General features: G+C 43.7%; 1 protein-coding gene across 3 annotated transcripts in view; it reads left to right on the top strand.

The window, feature by feature from the left end:
* Positions 1–17,295, top strand: part of LOC308076027 (serine/threonine-protein phosphatase 2A 55 kDa regulatory subunit B gamma isoform) — a 31,020-nt gene extending 13,725 nt beyond the window's left edge. For all 3 annotated transcript variants that reach the window (XM_080416098.1, XM_080416100.1, XM_080416099.1), the window contains 8 exons: positions 4,225–4,322; positions 5,351–5,516; positions 8,207–8,319; positions 8,968–9,145; positions 12,164–12,328; positions 12,851–13,020; positions 16,403–16,494; positions 16,753–17,295. In XM_080416098.1, the coding sequence (XP_080272224.1) occupies positions 4,225–4,322; positions 5,351–5,516; positions 8,207–8,319; positions 8,968–9,145; positions 12,164–12,328; positions 12,851–13,020; positions 16,403–16,494; positions 16,753–17,047 (1,277 nt within the window). In that variant the 3' untranslated portion in view covers positions 17,048–17,295. The remainder of the gene's footprint in view (positions 1–4,224; positions 4,323–5,350; positions 5,517–8,206; positions 8,320–8,967; positions 9,146–12,163; positions 12,329–12,850; positions 13,021–16,402; positions 16,495–16,752) is intronic.
* The last annotated feature ends 109 nt before the right edge of the window (positions 17,296–17,404 follow it).

A 17,404-nucleotide genomic window follows, 5' to 3' on the forward strand; every position in this document is an offset into this window, starting at 1 on the left:
GACCATAATACTGACATGATGGACAGGTATTTTCCAAAAGTTGTTTTGATCCGGTGGCCTGTAAAATGCTCTGACTGAGATGGGTTTGGATTTCAATAAGGTGTCCACCAATACAGCCTCAGTGTGAATGTGATCTTGGTCATATCTAACATTACATCTTATGTCTGATCTTACGTAAACACAAACACCACCTCCATAAAGTGTGTGATAAACCATTTTAGCCATTAATACCCCTGCTCAGTCCACCCACCCTTTATACTGCCCTGGCTTCCCCCAGGTTCCCGGTCCTCGGCTGGCTATTTCCACCCAGCTGGACATTGTATACGCTTGTGGAACACCCTGATACAGATATATTTTTTTGTTTTGTTTTGAGTCAGCAATTATTTTTGGATGCTTTGTCTCCCAATTAACCCATTAAGACCTGAGAAGATTCTAGAAATGTCTTCTAAATCCTAAAAAAAAATTGAAAAGAAAAACCCAATTTCTTTTTTCCTCGATTTTTCAAAAATAGCAGATCTACAAGTTCATAGCGCGGCACTCGGTGCCGCGCTATGAGCTTGTATATCTGCTATTTTTGAATAGCCTAAATAAATCTAAAGTGACACAGATGCGTTCCAGGTATCAATGGGTTAAAGCATTATGCCAATTCCTGAATTCCACATATTTCTGTGTAGTCACTGCTGCTTACTGGCTCACCTGCCAGGGTAGAGCCCCCCGTAGGCCATAGGCCCCTATACTGTAGGAGTCGCTGGTGCAGCGACAAAGATCGCCCACCCCGCCCTTCCATGAACACTGCTTTGTTGTGTGTTGTCATTATGTTCGTGTGGACGCTCGACGAAGGATTTGAACAAATAGTCTCTGCGGTGGTGGACAGGAACTTTCCTCTGTGCCACCCAAGTGCTCTCAGATCTATCTTTATCTGAATACAGAGACAGGAAAAGAGAGATAGACAGCTGTAGATAGAGGCTGAGAGACAGGAATAATGGCAACAGACAGAGGAAGGAAGAAGAGGAGGAGACTACGAGAGGTGGTGTTAAGCCTGAGTTACACTCGATTGCGTATCGTGTCACTCACCGAAAATAGCAGATCTACAGATCTACTATCTTTTATTTTTGGTGCGTAACTAACACCGGCATAGCGTAAACACACGTGCTCCCATTGAAAACGTATGCTGCGCTCAGGAAAAAACGCTTTGGTTGGCAAAGCCCCTTATAAGAGACAGAAAGAGGGAAAGAGTGAGCATACTGTATTGTGTGCTGCTCCTGTGGTTTTGCTTAGCGTAGCTCTTTCTCAGAGACTGAACTGACACTGTTGTATTCTCACTGTGCTCTCAAATGTGCGCACACATTTGAAGCGTCGCGCGCACACACACACACACACTCACACTCACACTCACACACACACACACACATTCATAAATTGAAGTGTGTCCTTTTTATGTTCAACACTTTATTTGTTGAAGTGTGTCCTTAAATGAGTGTGTGCACTCCCATTTGCCGCTTTTCGAAAATGCTATGGTGTACAGTACTGTATGTGCGAGTGGGTGAGTGTGCGTCTGTGCGTTTGTGTGTTTGAGTGCACGTAGGCTTGCGTGTATTTGTACAGTATGTGCAAGTACTCATGTGTCCTTTTTTTTCATCAGCCACATAAACACTAAACAAAATCTTGTGCATGAGTAAAGAACCGACCCATTTTTACGCAGTTAAGTTGACAGAGGATTTTGCAGCGTGTGTAGTCCTTCATTGCAGCAGTGAGTGGCCGTGCTTTGGATCACGGCACATGTCCTGCTATTACCTCAGAATGTCCGTGTTAGCGGACAGAGCTGCAGCAGTAATTACTTCACCATGTCCACTGTTCCTGGGTGGATTGGATTGATGAATTCCACTTCCTTCCTCCACCAGCGGAACGCTTAACCGTCACTACTACTGCATGCTGCCGCCGGTGGGCTAAGCCTGTTGCCACGGCAACCCCACGTTCACCAGAGGAACCCCCTCCTCCACCACCCATCCGCCTCTCCCACACCCCACCCCTCCGTCGCTCCATTCTCCCACCACCGTCATACGTGTACACTGACATGCAGCCAAACCACTGTATCGTGTGGGGGGTGGATGAGAGCGAGAGAGAGAGAGAGAGGGGGGGGTGCAGGTGTAAGAGAAATGAAAGGTACAGGGATGATATGGGCAGAGAGCAGCCCAAACAGAAAGGCAAAATTGAAAAATGTTGAGAGAGATTTGCAGGAAAGAAGAAACCTCGATGGAGTAAGGGGAGAGAAATAGAGGAACAGAGTGAACAAGGTTCTGTAGTGGGTGGTGGCTCTAATAGACACAGGGAGACTGATTCGTACCTGCCCCCATCATTCTCTCTCTCTCTCTCTCCCTCTCTCCACCCCAACCCCCCCCCCTCTCTCTCTCTCAAGGCTATCACAGACAGTCAAGGCTCAAAGTGTTGAATCACTCAGCCTCTCAATAAATATAACCTCTGCTCTCCTACCATTGTTGCGACTGGCAGTGAGTAAACCCATGTCCCTTTCTCTTGAATCTGAAGCTCTGTGGACTGAGCCAACCTCCAGAATTTGTGTCGATCTTTCAAAATATTGGAAAGAAAGTTATGATAATTATGAATAGTTTTAATAAGGAAAGGTAGGGGGGTGAGACGATAGTTGTGCAGTCTGGTTCACCGAAGGTAGTTTTGAGCCGGGTGGGGGGGGTCTGTGTTCGAATGGATACAATGTACTTATTATTTAGTCACAAGCTCTTGTTAGTACTTTTAAAATGGTTAAATATTTATAAACCCGCAGACACACTTAAAGGGATACTTCACTTTCACATAAAATAAACATTAAAAAAATATATTTAAAAAAAATGAAAGAAGTTATGGCAAAATAAAGGCCCCCTCACACATTAGTAGGACACTCTAATGCGTGAGGGGGCCATGAATTTTCCATTACTTTTTTCATTTATTTTTAATATATTTTTTAAATGTTTCCCCGTCCCGAAAGTGAAGTATCCCTTTAACCACTTTCATCCTGGCATCCCTATTTGGGCATGTTATTATAGCGGAACATTTCCTGAACCTTTGCACCACTTTCGTACAATGAAGTACAAAATGACAAATGGCATTACTTCATGAAAAAACTAAAAGTTGAAATATGGAGATACAAGGTTTCTGCTCAACAGCGATGATGTCAAAGTCTTGACATTGTGTCAGACTGTGTTGTCAATGGGAGACAAGTCTGATATCATATCATATCACATTGTTGCTGTCGGGCAGAAACCTTGTATCTCCATTTTTCAACTTTTAATGTTTTTTGTTGTAAATGAATGCCTTACTTCGTCATTCTACAGCGTCACACAAAAGTAAAAAGAAATAGCTGATCTACAAGCTCAACCCAATGCATCGCGACGCGTTGTGAGCTTGTAGATCTGCCGTGGGTTTTATAGATTTAACCAATGAAAAGTATTAACAAGATCTTGTGACTAAATAATAACGACCATGGATCCATTGGAACACAGGTTAGTTTTTCCATTTCCTGAAAAGTAACAGTTTTGGACATATGAGGTTTCCCCTCGACATCGACGATATGTCCCAATGACAGGGTCTGTGGGCGGGGTTAGTTCACACACAACAGTCTAGAGTACTGTGGTGAAAACACAGATAGATGACACCTGTGTCAAGTGTGAGACAGCTGTACTGTATGTGCTCGAATGTGTGAATGTGTGTCTCTTTTTAAATCATGCGACAATTTATTTGTGTGTGTGTGTGTGTGTGTGTGTGTGTGTGTGTGTGTGTGTGTGTGTGTGTGTGTGTGTGTGTGTGTGTGTGTGTGTGTGTGTGTGTGTGTGTGTGTGTGTGTGTGTGTGTGTGTGTGTGTGTGTGTGTGTGTGTAGTAAGGACATCAGCACAATAAGGCACTGTTTGTCATTTATCGCATCTGTGTGAGTGCATGCTCAATTGCTTACATATCAGCATTAGTGCACAAGTGTATTGTTTATGAGGTATCAGATGGTAACGGTCTTGTTAATCTAGTTCTTGATGACTTGTGTGGGTGACACAGAGGCGCGGAATCGTGACCAAATGATACAATAGATGAATGATCAAATGTATTCCATTAGCTAATGGCTACTCCCTCTTTCTTCCCCTCTCTCTCTAATTCTATTTTCTCTCTCTCTCTCTCCCTCCATCTTCTCCCCCTGTCTGTCTGTCTGTCTGTCTGTCTGTCCCCAGCTGATATTATCTCCACTGTAGAGTTCAACCACACAGGAGAGCTTCTGGCCACGGGGGACAAGGGGGGGCGAGTAGTTATCTTCCAAAGGGAACCTGAGGTAGGCAACACACACACACACACACACACACACACACACACACACACACACACACACACACACACACAAGCATATACTGTACATGCAGACATGTGCACAAACTGCACATACACTCATGTATTTGTGCATACACACGGTAACATATTGTATATCCAGGAGTAAGATACACAAGATCGGACACATTTACGCATGCACACATGCACGCATGCACACACACTCCATTTTCATTCCACTGTGAGACCAGTAATGAACCCACATGCCCTCCAGCTACTATATAGTTGCTGCCGGGCATAAACCTTGTATCCCCATAATTAAACTTTGTATGTTTTTTCATAAGTTAACCCTTAAATTGATGCTATATGTCACGTGGGAACCGTATAAGGTGCCCTGAAAAGAGATCAATTTTGGCCTTCTTATTTGGTACCTGCTCCAAATTATCACCTTTTGATTGCTGTTTGTGATCAATAATGACACATAAGAGTTTTTTGGCTATACAATTCTACAGTACTTCTAGCAGTCACAGGCTTTTTAAAATTTTGTTTTTGCTCCCTGGTAAGTAGGCTAGTGTTCATAACAGTCCAGTTTAAAATAAACCCTGTTATGTGATATTCAATTAGACACAGCAACACATAATAAATAAACATACATTTTCAGTGCAGGGACCAGGATATTGCATAGGGGGCCACTGAAAACCACTGGGATAGAGGAATACTTATATACTATTGTATGATATACCTTATTCTCACTTTGTTACCCCTCTCCTTCTTTCATCCTCCTTTCCTTTCTCTTTATCCCTCCCCAATCTCTTGTTACTTCTACACTCCATTTGTCATTCTTTCTCCCTATTCCCTCCCACCGTACTTCCTTCCATCCTCCACCCCCAAACACACACGTTCCCCTCCATTTCTCTTTCTTCCACAATGACCGCCCCATCTCTGCTTTTACCCCTTTCCTGACGTTTTCCATCCCCCTCCATCCTTCCCCCTCTCTCTCTTTCTCTCTCCCTCTCTGTCTCTGTACACCACCAGAGCAAAACTGAGCCTTTCTCCCAGGGAGAGTACAATGTCTACAGCACCTTCCAGAGCCATGAGCCGGAGTTCGACTACCTTAAGAGTCTGGAGATCGAGGAGAAAATCAACAAGATCCGATGGCTGCCTCAGCAGAATGCCGCTCACTTCCTGCTCTCCACAAACGGTGAGGAACTCCTTCCAGACAAACAGGAAGTGGTGACAGTATGCATTCAGGCGTCTCTGGCCATTCATTCGTGTGTCGCCCAGGTTGCGCCTAAACCCTAACATTTAACTAACACAAAAACTATGCCTAAACCTAACCTTAACCCTAACCTCACAAACACTATGCCTAACCCTTACCTTAACCCTAACCTTACAGAAATTATGCCTAAACCTAACCTCAAAACCCTGTCCACCTGGGCGAAACACAGGGAAACTGACTCTCCCAGCTTCTCTTGGCATGCCTGCCTTGTTGTTCAAACTTCTTCTCACTTCTTTGCAAAAGGTTCATTAAAGTTGAACTCCACACAAAGCAGAAGATGCAAATTTATTTTGCCACCATAAACAAATGTTTTATTCGTGGAGCGAATGAAGCGAACAAGAGGCGACTATTCAATTCACGCATGTGTGACTGTGCCCTTTCTCCCTCTTCAATTCAAGGCAACTTTGTTTATAAGCATTTTGTATACACAGTGACAATGCAAAGTGGTTTACAAAGAACAATGAATAAATAAATGGTGCTGTCGAAAAAAATAGATTTAAAATAAATAAATCAACATGTTTAAGGAACTCAAATAACTCAACTAAAAACATCCTTGAGCTTTGAGTCAAAAGTTTTGAGGATTAGGCCACTTGACCGTGAGTCTGTTTCAGAGCTGCTGTTACAGTCTCTTCTTCCCCTTTTGTCATGCTCTTCAAGCCTTGGACATTTATTAGTCTCTGTCCTGTTTTTGTTTTAGGTGTTTAGTTGTTTCTGTAGCTCTGTTTGTTCTGTATAAGTCTTGTATTCTGGTAGTGTGTTGATTCCCCTGGTGTTAATGGTGCCTCTTATTTTGTAGTTTTTATATACCCTGCTTGTCTGCTGGTAGGGTACCCTGCTTACCCTACCAGGCTTGTCTTTTGGGTTCAACTCCTCACTCACCGTAATAGTTGCACAGCATAGTGACTAAAGGTTGCTTCTCTAAGTTTAGTCCTGGCACTGTGCACTACTAGCAGCCTCTTTGATTGATTGAAAGAAACCTTTATTTATTCTCAAAGAGCATTGAGGTTTACCCTTATTTGCAATGCTGTGGAGATTACACACACTAAAATCAACAATTAAGACATATAATGTACAGATATAAAACACAGAAACAAATAAATGAAACCTTAACAGAAAAAAAGTTAACAATATTACATAGTGAGGTACTGTAGGGAGATTTAAGAGCAGGTTATGAAATTGTCAATAGGATATTGGGGCATACATTTTTAGCTCAAGTTGTAGACTTAATACACTGTACTCCTTAAACATGTCTAATGTATTTTGGCACACATGTATTGATTTGGACAATATAAACAAGCAGAATTGCCTTATATTCAAAGTTTGGCTGTATTTGTAAAATGATATACGGATATTGTCACTGCTTTTACGTGCCTATTTAGATTCAGATCAGAGTCAACTAATATTGCTGGTGTAATTTAATATTTGGGAGGTATAATTTAGCTTAATTGTTAAAACTATAACTTGTACAGACAGAGGAAGACATCCATTTTTGGTTGATTATTACATAATGCACTGTATTTTCATAAAAAGTACAAGTTACAAAATGTCAACTTTAGTGCATTTATTATACTACTTAGTTTGGAGGAGCGAGCCCATGTAATCAATGCACATTTTACGTTTATGGCTCCACAGAAAAAATCTTAAACTACAGATGGTCTTTGAGCGCACCAATATTGATTTCTATAAGTACAGTATAATTTATGATTGAGGCCATGAAAAATGTAAGACCATGCATCAGCAGTCAGCAGCAAATACCACTACTGAAATGTCTACTGCTGTTAAATTATTCAATGTAACACCAGCCTGTTATATATGGGGTATATACTGTATATGGTTGTCTTTTAGCATACTGAGCTTATTGAGTAATCCAATAGTGGATCACCCCTGGAGGGGTGTCACCCATAGATATAGAAACCTAGATACCTCATTGGCCTCTGCAGTTCATTGTAACGACTGGTCTCTCAATACAAGGCTGTTTGACTACTGACCAATCACATCACGTTAACTACTGGCCAATCACAGCGCGTCTAACTGACTAGTTGCTGCGCAGCTGCCTCTTAAGAAAAGACCCACCCCACCTGCCTCTGATTGGCCTACCGAACGCCCCCTTCTGTGACGCACACGGATGTTTCCAGCTTCCCCCCAGAAGCATAGAGGAAGCGGAAGTGCGTCCGAGATGCCGACGCTTCAGAGCCAGAGGAGGCGTCTACCTTTATATGTCTATGGTGTCACCTACTATATTGATGTAGATGCATTTCTTGGACAGAGAAGGCCATGTTTTCGCAATTAAATAAATTGATTGCAGCCTTTTTTATCATGTATTTAATATGAATGGTTCCGATCAGAGAGCTTTGGAGACAAAACGTACTCATCCATTCATAGACTTGGTACAAGACATTAGTCAGTCATTATGATTAGCCATCTGCATGGTGTAAAGTACATCATTCTTTTACACTCTGGATTTTACCGTGTAGGGCCACCGTTGCAGATTAAATGAGATTGTCCGTTTTCAGTCAGGCGTATCAACACACAACACAAAGTTATTTCTTAAATCTCTACAATGTCAGCGTAACATCCTTGTATGTGACCGGTTGACTTTTTTTTTGTCTCAGATAAGACCATTAAGCTATGGAAGGTGAGTGAGAGAGACAAGAGACCAGAAGGATACAACCTGAAGGATGAGGAGGGTCGCATCAAGGACATCACCACTGTCACCTCCCTACAGGTCTGTCTGTCTGTCTGTCTGTCTGTCTGTCTGTCTGTCTGTCTGTCTGTCTTCAACACCTCTTTACAGTAGGCTCAATCATCATACACACAGTAGGTTACACAGCAGAAGTAGGTCAGTGGGTACAGATGTGTGTGCGTGTGCATAACTGGGTCACTGGCACAGAGGTGTGTGTGTGTGTGTGTGTGTGGAGGGGGAGTGCATGCATGCGTGTATGCATGTGCTCATGTGTGTACTGTCTGCGTAAATGGTCTGCATTCCTACATACATACGTACGATACAGTACATCCTCCTGTGGACATTCGTGTAGATTTGGGTTTTATGTATTATTGATGTCAGTGGGAAACATAAAACTGAATTTAATGTTAGTCTCTCACCCCGCTTTGTCCCTTTGCAAGTCTATCTAAAATGTTCCTCTGCCCGTTGTATCCCAGAGTCATATATAATTCATCTTTGATATTACAAAACAGTGTAATGGCAGTATATCAGCGTTTTAGCATGTCACTATCAAACCCCCTTTCTCTCATATCTTACTTACACTTTACTGTGTAACCCCACATTCAGAGTGTTAAGTAAAATGCCCTCACTCTATGTTTATGCCATTCCCATTCTCTTCATCACTGCCCCTCCCTCCATCTCATCTCCAAGGTGCCAGTGTTGATGCCGATGGACCTGATGGTGGAGGTGAGCCCACGGCGGGTGTTTGCCAATGCCCACACCTACCATGTCAACTCCATCTCTGTCAACTCTGACTGTGAGACCTACATGTCGGCAGATGACCTGAGGATCAACCTCTGGCACCTGGGCATTACTGATCGCAGCTTCAGTATCCTTTGCGTTCTTGAAACCCCTAGCATCCTTATTCTGGGGCTTGCTATTTTTGGTGAAGATATCTAGTGTAACTTGAAAACAGGAGCGGTCCAAGTATAGAACCCTGGAGGGCTCCGGTCAACTAAGTGTAGGGTAGATTTTAAGGCTAATTATTGTCATACAAGCATTTCGACAACAGTTGCTACATCTCTCTGTTGCTGAGATATGTATGACTGATTATGTCATTTGGACCTTGACCTTGATTGAGATCTTGACCTTTTCAGTCCCAACGTTAATCAAATGGTCGGTGCAGGTTTTATTCACAGACTCACACACGCACGCACGCACGCACGCACGCACGCACACGCACGCACACACACAGGGTAAAAAGTGTTATGTGGGACAGAGTATAAATTAGCCTTCATATGTTGGTTACTTGTTCACATACAGTATGCTTGTTGATAGACATTCTGTTTGCTTGACCACAAATGCAAACAGAATGTTATTTCAGATGCCAGGTTTGATGTTTACCTGGTATCATAGTCACTGTATTTACTCGACCATTTACCTTGTTGTTTGTTGGCTAGGGCTCATGCCATTTACTCCGATCTTGTCACTCTAGATAAGAGCGTGTGCTAAATGTCTAAATTGTAAATTGTAATTGTAGACAACGAGGGACGTGGGGGATGGATGGAGGCAGTTGTCGGAGCGCGATGGACATTCAGCAAGGCCCATTCATACATAATACATACACTGCAAACTTAACAGTGCTTTTATGTATGGAACCATTGTTTGCATAAATGCATGTGCACACAATAGTATCGATATAACATCATACAGTATGCAGATGTATACAATTATGAACACCAGGAACCCCCATAGGTATCCACATGCTCACACACACACACACACACACACACACACACACACACACACACACACACACACACACACACACAAATAGAAAAATTACAAAACCTTTTCAACATTTATAGTTGAGATATGTATCCCTCTTAAACTCATGTTAACTGCAGACCTTATTTTGTGCATTCTGTCAATCAGAAACCCAGTCGTAAGAAAGAAATGGAAATCTCAAGAGGAAGCCTGTTGTCCATTAACCTCTGGGTTTTAGGACTACAAAAAAACAATGTATTCCTGCTTAGATACAGACACTTAGCCTTTGTTCAGACTGCAGGCAAATCTCATTTGTTTTTATGACTGACTGACTGTCCATGCAGTTATTTGCAAGTAGTGATCAAATGGGATTTGTATATTCAGACATCAACCTATTTGCATTGGTTGCTGTGGTAACAATGTAACAACATAGATAGACCATGAGATGCGTAATTTATACTCTGTCGTACGATGATATTGCTTGCCCGAAGATAGTTGCTCACCAAGAAGTTATCGTGACGCGTTGTGACAGTCAGTTTTTCTGTGCTTTTTACCCCTTTTTCTGCCCAATTTTAGTCTTTTTTTTGCCGATTGATTCCTCCCCACACAAGTTTTTTGTGTGTTTTCACTACTGTTGTATCCTACTAATTCACCTGCCAGTGAGGAGCCCCCACCGGGAGGACGTAGACGTAGAGTCTTCGTCCTACTCCTCCCGCCCAACACTCCCTACTGATAGGTGCCGCCCCAGCCCCGTAGGACAGTCTCAGTGATATCATCCTCCCGGCCCAGCTTCCCTCACCTGAACACGGGCCAATTGTGCTCGTGTAGACACTCGACAGAGCCGGAAGCACCACGCTGGAATTGAACCCACAACCTCCGCGGTGGTGGACATAGTCAGTTTCCACATGTTTTTTTTTGCTGTCCAGACTAAAAACCAATGGGATTCCAATCTGAATAGGCCAAACGTCACATTTAGGCTGCTAGTCTGAACATCATGTAAGTGAAACCTTTCCAGTCCCATTGTGCCAGGGTTGACTTGTATACAGGCATGCACAAAGACACGTATTGATGGGGGAGGGGAGTAGTATTCCCAAGGAGTAAAATTGTAGCGTAATGAATAATTCACAGGCTGCATAAATATTTCAACCTTTTTCTGGTGTTCTAATCCAGTTGAATATGACACAATATATTCTCATCCCTGGCCTACGGACGATTTATGGTGTTACAATTGATCTGAATATGGAATTGCTTTCTACCAACGGCCCCCTAAAGATACATTCTCATTGGTTGTGTTTTACTTTCTGCTGTAAATAATTTACACGCCATGGGTTATGTAAACATTTACATGCACTGCTCATATTTCTTTTTTTTAAATGAATACTTGTACTGTTGCTGTTAGCCACCTGATTTCGTTTCTTTTTACAAAACATAATTTGTAAAACAAAACAAAACAAACAACAACAACAACATGTACATGAATGATGAATGATTAATGGATGGATTAATGAATGAATGAATCAACAAATCCCCAAATTTGCTGTTAAAATATCAATTTATGTATGTGTGAAAGACTACTGTACAGAAGGGTAGGAGAGAGTGGGTTGTGTGAAGTGTTACTTGAAGAGCTGAGGTTCCAGGGGAGACGGACAGGCAGTGACTCTGCAGCCGTGAGTGATAGTGTGTGGACTGGATTTAAAAAAAATGTGTTGCACCTGAGAGTGCTGGGTGCAACAAATTAAAAAAAAGCCTACAACTGGAGCCCACAGTATGCGAGCGTTCTCTTTCAGTTTACATGTTATATTTTTTCGCTTAGCACATGCCCAAATTAGGTTGTGGATGTGCATGTCTCTCCTCCCTTGATAGAGTGTGTAGTACTGTACACACAGCTATACTCTGAGGGGGGGTACCAGCCATGCAGCTATTGCTCCAAAGGGAGGGGGGGGGGTAGTACCAGCCATACAGCTACAGTTTGGCTCCGGAGGGGGGAGGGTGTTAGTAGTGTTACAGCCATACAGTAACGGCTCCAATGGGGGGGCGGGGGGGGGGGGGGGGTAGGACCAGCAATGTAGCTACGGCTCAGAGGTTACGTTGAGGGGGGCTTCATTCTCCATTTTTTTTTTCCCTGAGCGATGCCCCCCAGACATTGTTGACATCAAGCCAGCCAACATGGAGGATCTGACGGAGGTGATCACAGCAGCGGAGTTCCACCCTCACCATTGTAACCTGTTTGTGTACAGCAGCAGTAAAGGCACCCTGCGCCTCTGTGACATGCGAGAGGCAGCGCTGTGTGACAAGCACTCCAAACGTGAGTCCACTCAAGGGGGCGTGGTTACCCCCAAGGGTCTATTTGGTTACATTCGTACAGTCAGAGTTAAAGGTAAACTTCACCAATTTTGAACCTAAATCTAATTGTTCTGAAGTGAGATCATATATTATTAATAGTGTGGGGGAAATTACTCTATGTCTTCTATGTATTGTGTTTCTCCCACGAAATGTGGACGTTACAGTATACGACTGTGACATCTAACATAGTGTGGGAAAATATGTAGTATATAATATATAAATATCTATAATTTAAGATCTCACTAATTAGACCTATTTCATCCCACGGGGGAAATTCAGTTTTCAGCTTCACCCAGCTGAGTGCTTCTCAAGTGGTTCGGGTTTAAATGTCTCGCTCAGGCACACATTGCCGGGGCCGGTAATCGAACCTGGGACCTTCTGCCTCCCAGGTGGGCACTCTACCATTCAGCAATGGCCGCCCCTTCTCCACAGCATATAATCTAACACCCCTCCTCACTCCTCTTACTCTTTCCCTCCTCTCCAGTGTTCGAGGAACCAGAGGACCCCAGTGCACGCTCTTTCTTCTCAGAGATCATTTCCTCCGTGTCGGACGTAAAGTTCAGCCACAGCGGACGCTACCTGCTCACCAGGGACTACCTGACCGCCAAGGTCTGGGACCTCAACATGGAGAGCAAGCCCCTGGAGACGTATCAGGTTGGATAACCCACGTGTGTGTGTGTGTGTGTGTGTCTGTATATTTATGTGTGCGTGGGCTTGTGCAGTCTGTCTCAGTAAATTACAAGAAATACCTGCATGAATACTTATTTCCCTCATTTTCTCATTTTCTCCATACAGTGTTTATGTGGGAAGTGTTCTGAAATACATTTTACAGTAGTTACACTATAACTTTTCAATGAATCCCCAGCCATGTAATGACAATCCATGTTGGATTCACATCTCCTAGACCTAGAGGGCAGGGCCAATTCTTAACTCATCCAACATCCAACACATGCTGAGTAATGATTCGCTGACTCGTCTGGTTTTGTGGGGGTGAATGGTACGCGAGACGCAGTTCTTGCAGATGATGGACACTGTTGTTCACAGTCAGTGGGTTGCTAGTTGGGCCTCTTTGAAAGGGCCATTGTTTGCAAGCATTGTTATCCTGTAACACTGACCTCACTGAGAAAGAAACGCGTAATGGAGAGGTGGTGTCCCAGAGTCACCATGTTGTTAGTGGTTCCCAAAGCCTTTTAAGGATAATTGGATTGAATTCATGCCAGAGAAATACTGTCCACCTTTAGTTTAGAAACGGCTACTGTGGCAGAACATCAGAATATTTACTTTACTTATGTAAATACACACACACACACACACACACACACACACACACACACACACACACACACACACACACACACACACACACACACACACACACACACACACACATATATAATGTGCGTGCGCGCGCAGGCGCAAGGTGAGTTATCTCTGTGTGCCTGTGTGTGTATGTGTGTGCATGTGTGGGATAAGAGATTAAGCATGCCAAACATGTTGTGTGTGTATATACATGTATTGTACATTGCGTGTTTGCGAGAAATGATATGGCTTCTGTTAATCCTTCTATTGTCCTCTAAGCCGATCAAAAGAGCATTTTCTCCACTCAGCTATCTTTCATTCATCTTTCAGCATGAGTGTAGTGTGTCAATTCCATGCATTTACAATAAGCAATATAAGCTGCTCCAGTGTAGCATAACTGTATTCTATCTGTCAGTTTCTTGATCAATATGGGATTAGTATTCCAACCTCAGGCATATACTGTATGGGTGAGTTTGTACGTGCGCGTGTGTGCGTGAGTGCCTGTGCGCATGCGCGGCAAAATCTTGAGTGTTAATTTAACTCGAGGATGTAAAAATGGACCCATGCTTGATGTGTGAGAGGCTAGGAGGCAGTTAGGAGTGGGTAGCTGAGGCGTGCTGGTGCTATTTATAGATGCTGAGCCTCCACTCATAAAGTGAAGCTGGAGGGAGGGATACCTTACACAGCCCGACACCCAGATCTGCAATGCAGCAAGGAGAGGAGGAAGACCGGGTGGGGGGGGGGGGGGGGTGAAGAGAGAGGGAGAAAGAGAGAGAGAAAGAGAGAGAGGGACGGGATTAGACAGTGTGACGGACGGGGAGAATGGGAAGACGAGGAATAAACAGAAAAGGGTTTGTTGGAGAGAGAGCCAGAGGCGATGGGATGGAGTTAAGGAGGGGGTTAGAATGGTGGGACAGAAGAGAAGAGGTTGTGTGTGTGTGTGTGTGTGTGTGGGGGGGGGGGGGGGAGTTGGAGAAAGAGAGGTGGAGAGCAAGAAAGATTGGATAGTGCGGCAAGAGAATGATAGTGGCCGAGTTGAAGAAAGTGAGGGAGGTGTAATTATAGAAACTAGCTGGGGAAAGTAACAGATAAGGAGGGAGGGCATTTAACCCCACTATTTTAGCTAAGTTTATGATTGTATTTCTCTTGGGCATGAAAAGGCTTAAATCAAATTAGCAGATTGAACACGGGGAGGGGGAAAGAAGTATGAAGCACTAAATTACAGAAAACCGGGAAGCTGGAAAAGGCTGTATATCCAACACAAGCTGACACCATGTCATTTCACCCGGTGTGGAAAGACCCACGTGGGAAAACACACATGTCATCGTTTTTCTGATATACAGCCATGAAGCGACCTCAACTTGACCGTATATTGATCAAGTAGAGACTGTTGACTGCTGACTTTATGCAAAAATGTAAATACTGAGGCTAATGTGGGGGAAGGGGTGGCTGTGGCTGTGACCAAATGAAGATATCATAGTGAAGATTTCAACCTCTTGCATCACCTAGCAGACACAGTGCTGACACAAGCAGGTCTGAGGAAAGGGCAAGTTGAATGACTTATTAGTTGGTGAATTTATGTTTGTGTTATTTTGTGTGCGTGTGTGTGTGTGTGTGTATGAGAGCATGAGTGGTGTGTGTGTATGAGCGGTTACCCTCCTCAGCAGCCATGATATGGTGAAGCGGTTTTGATTAAAAATGTATTGCCTGCCTTCATATTACTGTGGGCTGATATTGTTTCTTATTAGCCTGGCCTTCAGGGAGGTGATTTGATACCGTCTTGTTAAATTTGCGTCCTCTGTGTGTGTGTGTGTGTGTGTGTGTGTGTGTGTGTGTGTGTGTGTGTGTGTGTGTGTGTGTGTGTGTGTGTGTGTGTGTGTGTGTGTGTGTGTGTGTGTGTGTGTGTGTGTGTGTGTGTGTGTGTGTGTGTGTGTGTGTGTGTGTGTGTGTGTGTGTGTGCGCGCGCACACACACGCACACGTATTAATACTAACGCTCCTGCTCATTCTATTTCTACCTTGCAATTTGAATTCAGGCCTGAGAGTGAAGTGCTTAGGATCCATTTTAATAATATTTGTTTATGTATGTGTGTGCATGTCTGTCTGTGAGTTAAAGGTAGCTACAATCTGAGACTCATTTTATGAATAAAATGTTATTTTAACCAATCTGTATGACAGAGTATGTTAATACAATATAATTAGTCGTTGGAGGTTGTTTCCATCCACCCTGGTGTCGGGTAGGACTCCGGCAGTGTTATAGTTATTTGAAGCAGAATGGACATACAACTTACGGATTGAATCTTGAAGAGTGGCACCAGTGGTACTCAAAGGCCCATTGTATCCATCATTTTCCTGGAGTTGGTAATATGGCAGATGGAAGTTTATGACCTGTATGTTGACCATGAATGTGTTCATGTGTGTTGTTTACATTCTGTTAATGTTTTTGGAGCCATGCACTGAACACGCACGTTATTTCGAGAACATATGGCATCAGAAGCAACAGAAATTATTTGGGCCCTTGTAATGTATTTTATAAATGTGGACTCAAATAAACAAATTAAAGTGTGTGTGTGTGTGTGTGTGTGTGTGTGTGTGTGTGTGTGTGTGTGTGTGTGTGTGTGTGTGTGTGTGTGTGTGTGTGTGTGTGTGTGTGTGTGTGTGTGTGTGTGTGTGTGTGTGTGTGTGTGTGTGTGTGTGTGTGTGTGTGTGTGTGTGTGTGTGTGTGTGTGTTCCTCCAGGTGCATGATTACCTCCGCAGTAAGTTGTGTTCCCTCTATGAGAACGACTGCATCTTTGACAAGTTTGAGTGCGCATGGAATGGATCAGACAGGTAAGCACGCATGTGTGTTTGACAGAATTTGCCTTTATGTGTTCATGGGTGTGTGTGGAATGGAGTGCAGTGGAGTGGTGTGGTGTGGTGTGTGGAGTAATATGATGTGAAGTGGTGTGGCGTAATGTAATGTAATGTGATGTGATGTGGTGTGACTGATTGTATGAGATTAACGTTTAGTTTTTTCCCCTCCTCCTCTTTAATTATTCTCCTTTTCTTCCTTTGCTCCTCTGTCTGCACCCACCCGCCTGCTCCCAGTGTTATCATGACGGGGGCTTACAATAACTTCTTCCGCATGTTCGACCGCAACACCAAGCGCGACGTGACGCTAGAGGCGTCCCGCGAGAGCAGCAAACCCCGGGCAGTGCTCAAGCCACGAAGGGTCTGCGCCGCCGGCGGGAAGCGGCGGAAGGACGACATCAGCGTCGACAGCCTGGACTTCACCAAGAAGATCCTGCACACGGCCTGGCACCCCACAGAGAACATCATTGCCATTGCTGCCACCAACAACCTGTACATCTTCCAGGACAAACTCAACTCTGAGATGCATTAGTGGACACGTGAGAAGAGGATGGATCCATACGTACAAACATGTTCATGCAGTACACCCGTACATGCACACCTGGTGAGAATGTACACACTCATGACATGACATACAGTGATGGAGAGGGAAATACTGACAGATAAAGCAGATAAACACACACACACACACACACACACACACACACACACACACACACACACACACACACACACACACACACACACACACACACACACACACACACACACACACACACAACACATTTACATAAGGTAAATATTCACATACATGAGGCAGAAGTGCAATATGCACAGAAGCACACATTCAAAACACTAAACGTACACACAAACAGGCTTACTTCTGGTT

The sequence above is a fragment of the Gymnoscopelus braueri genome (genome assembly GCF_963280865.1).
Source record: "Gymnoscopelus braueri genome assembly, chromosome: 20".
Taxonomy (NCBI): domain Eukaryota; kingdom Metazoa; phylum Chordata; class Actinopteri; order Myctophiformes; family Myctophidae; genus Gymnoscopelus; species Gymnoscopelus braueri.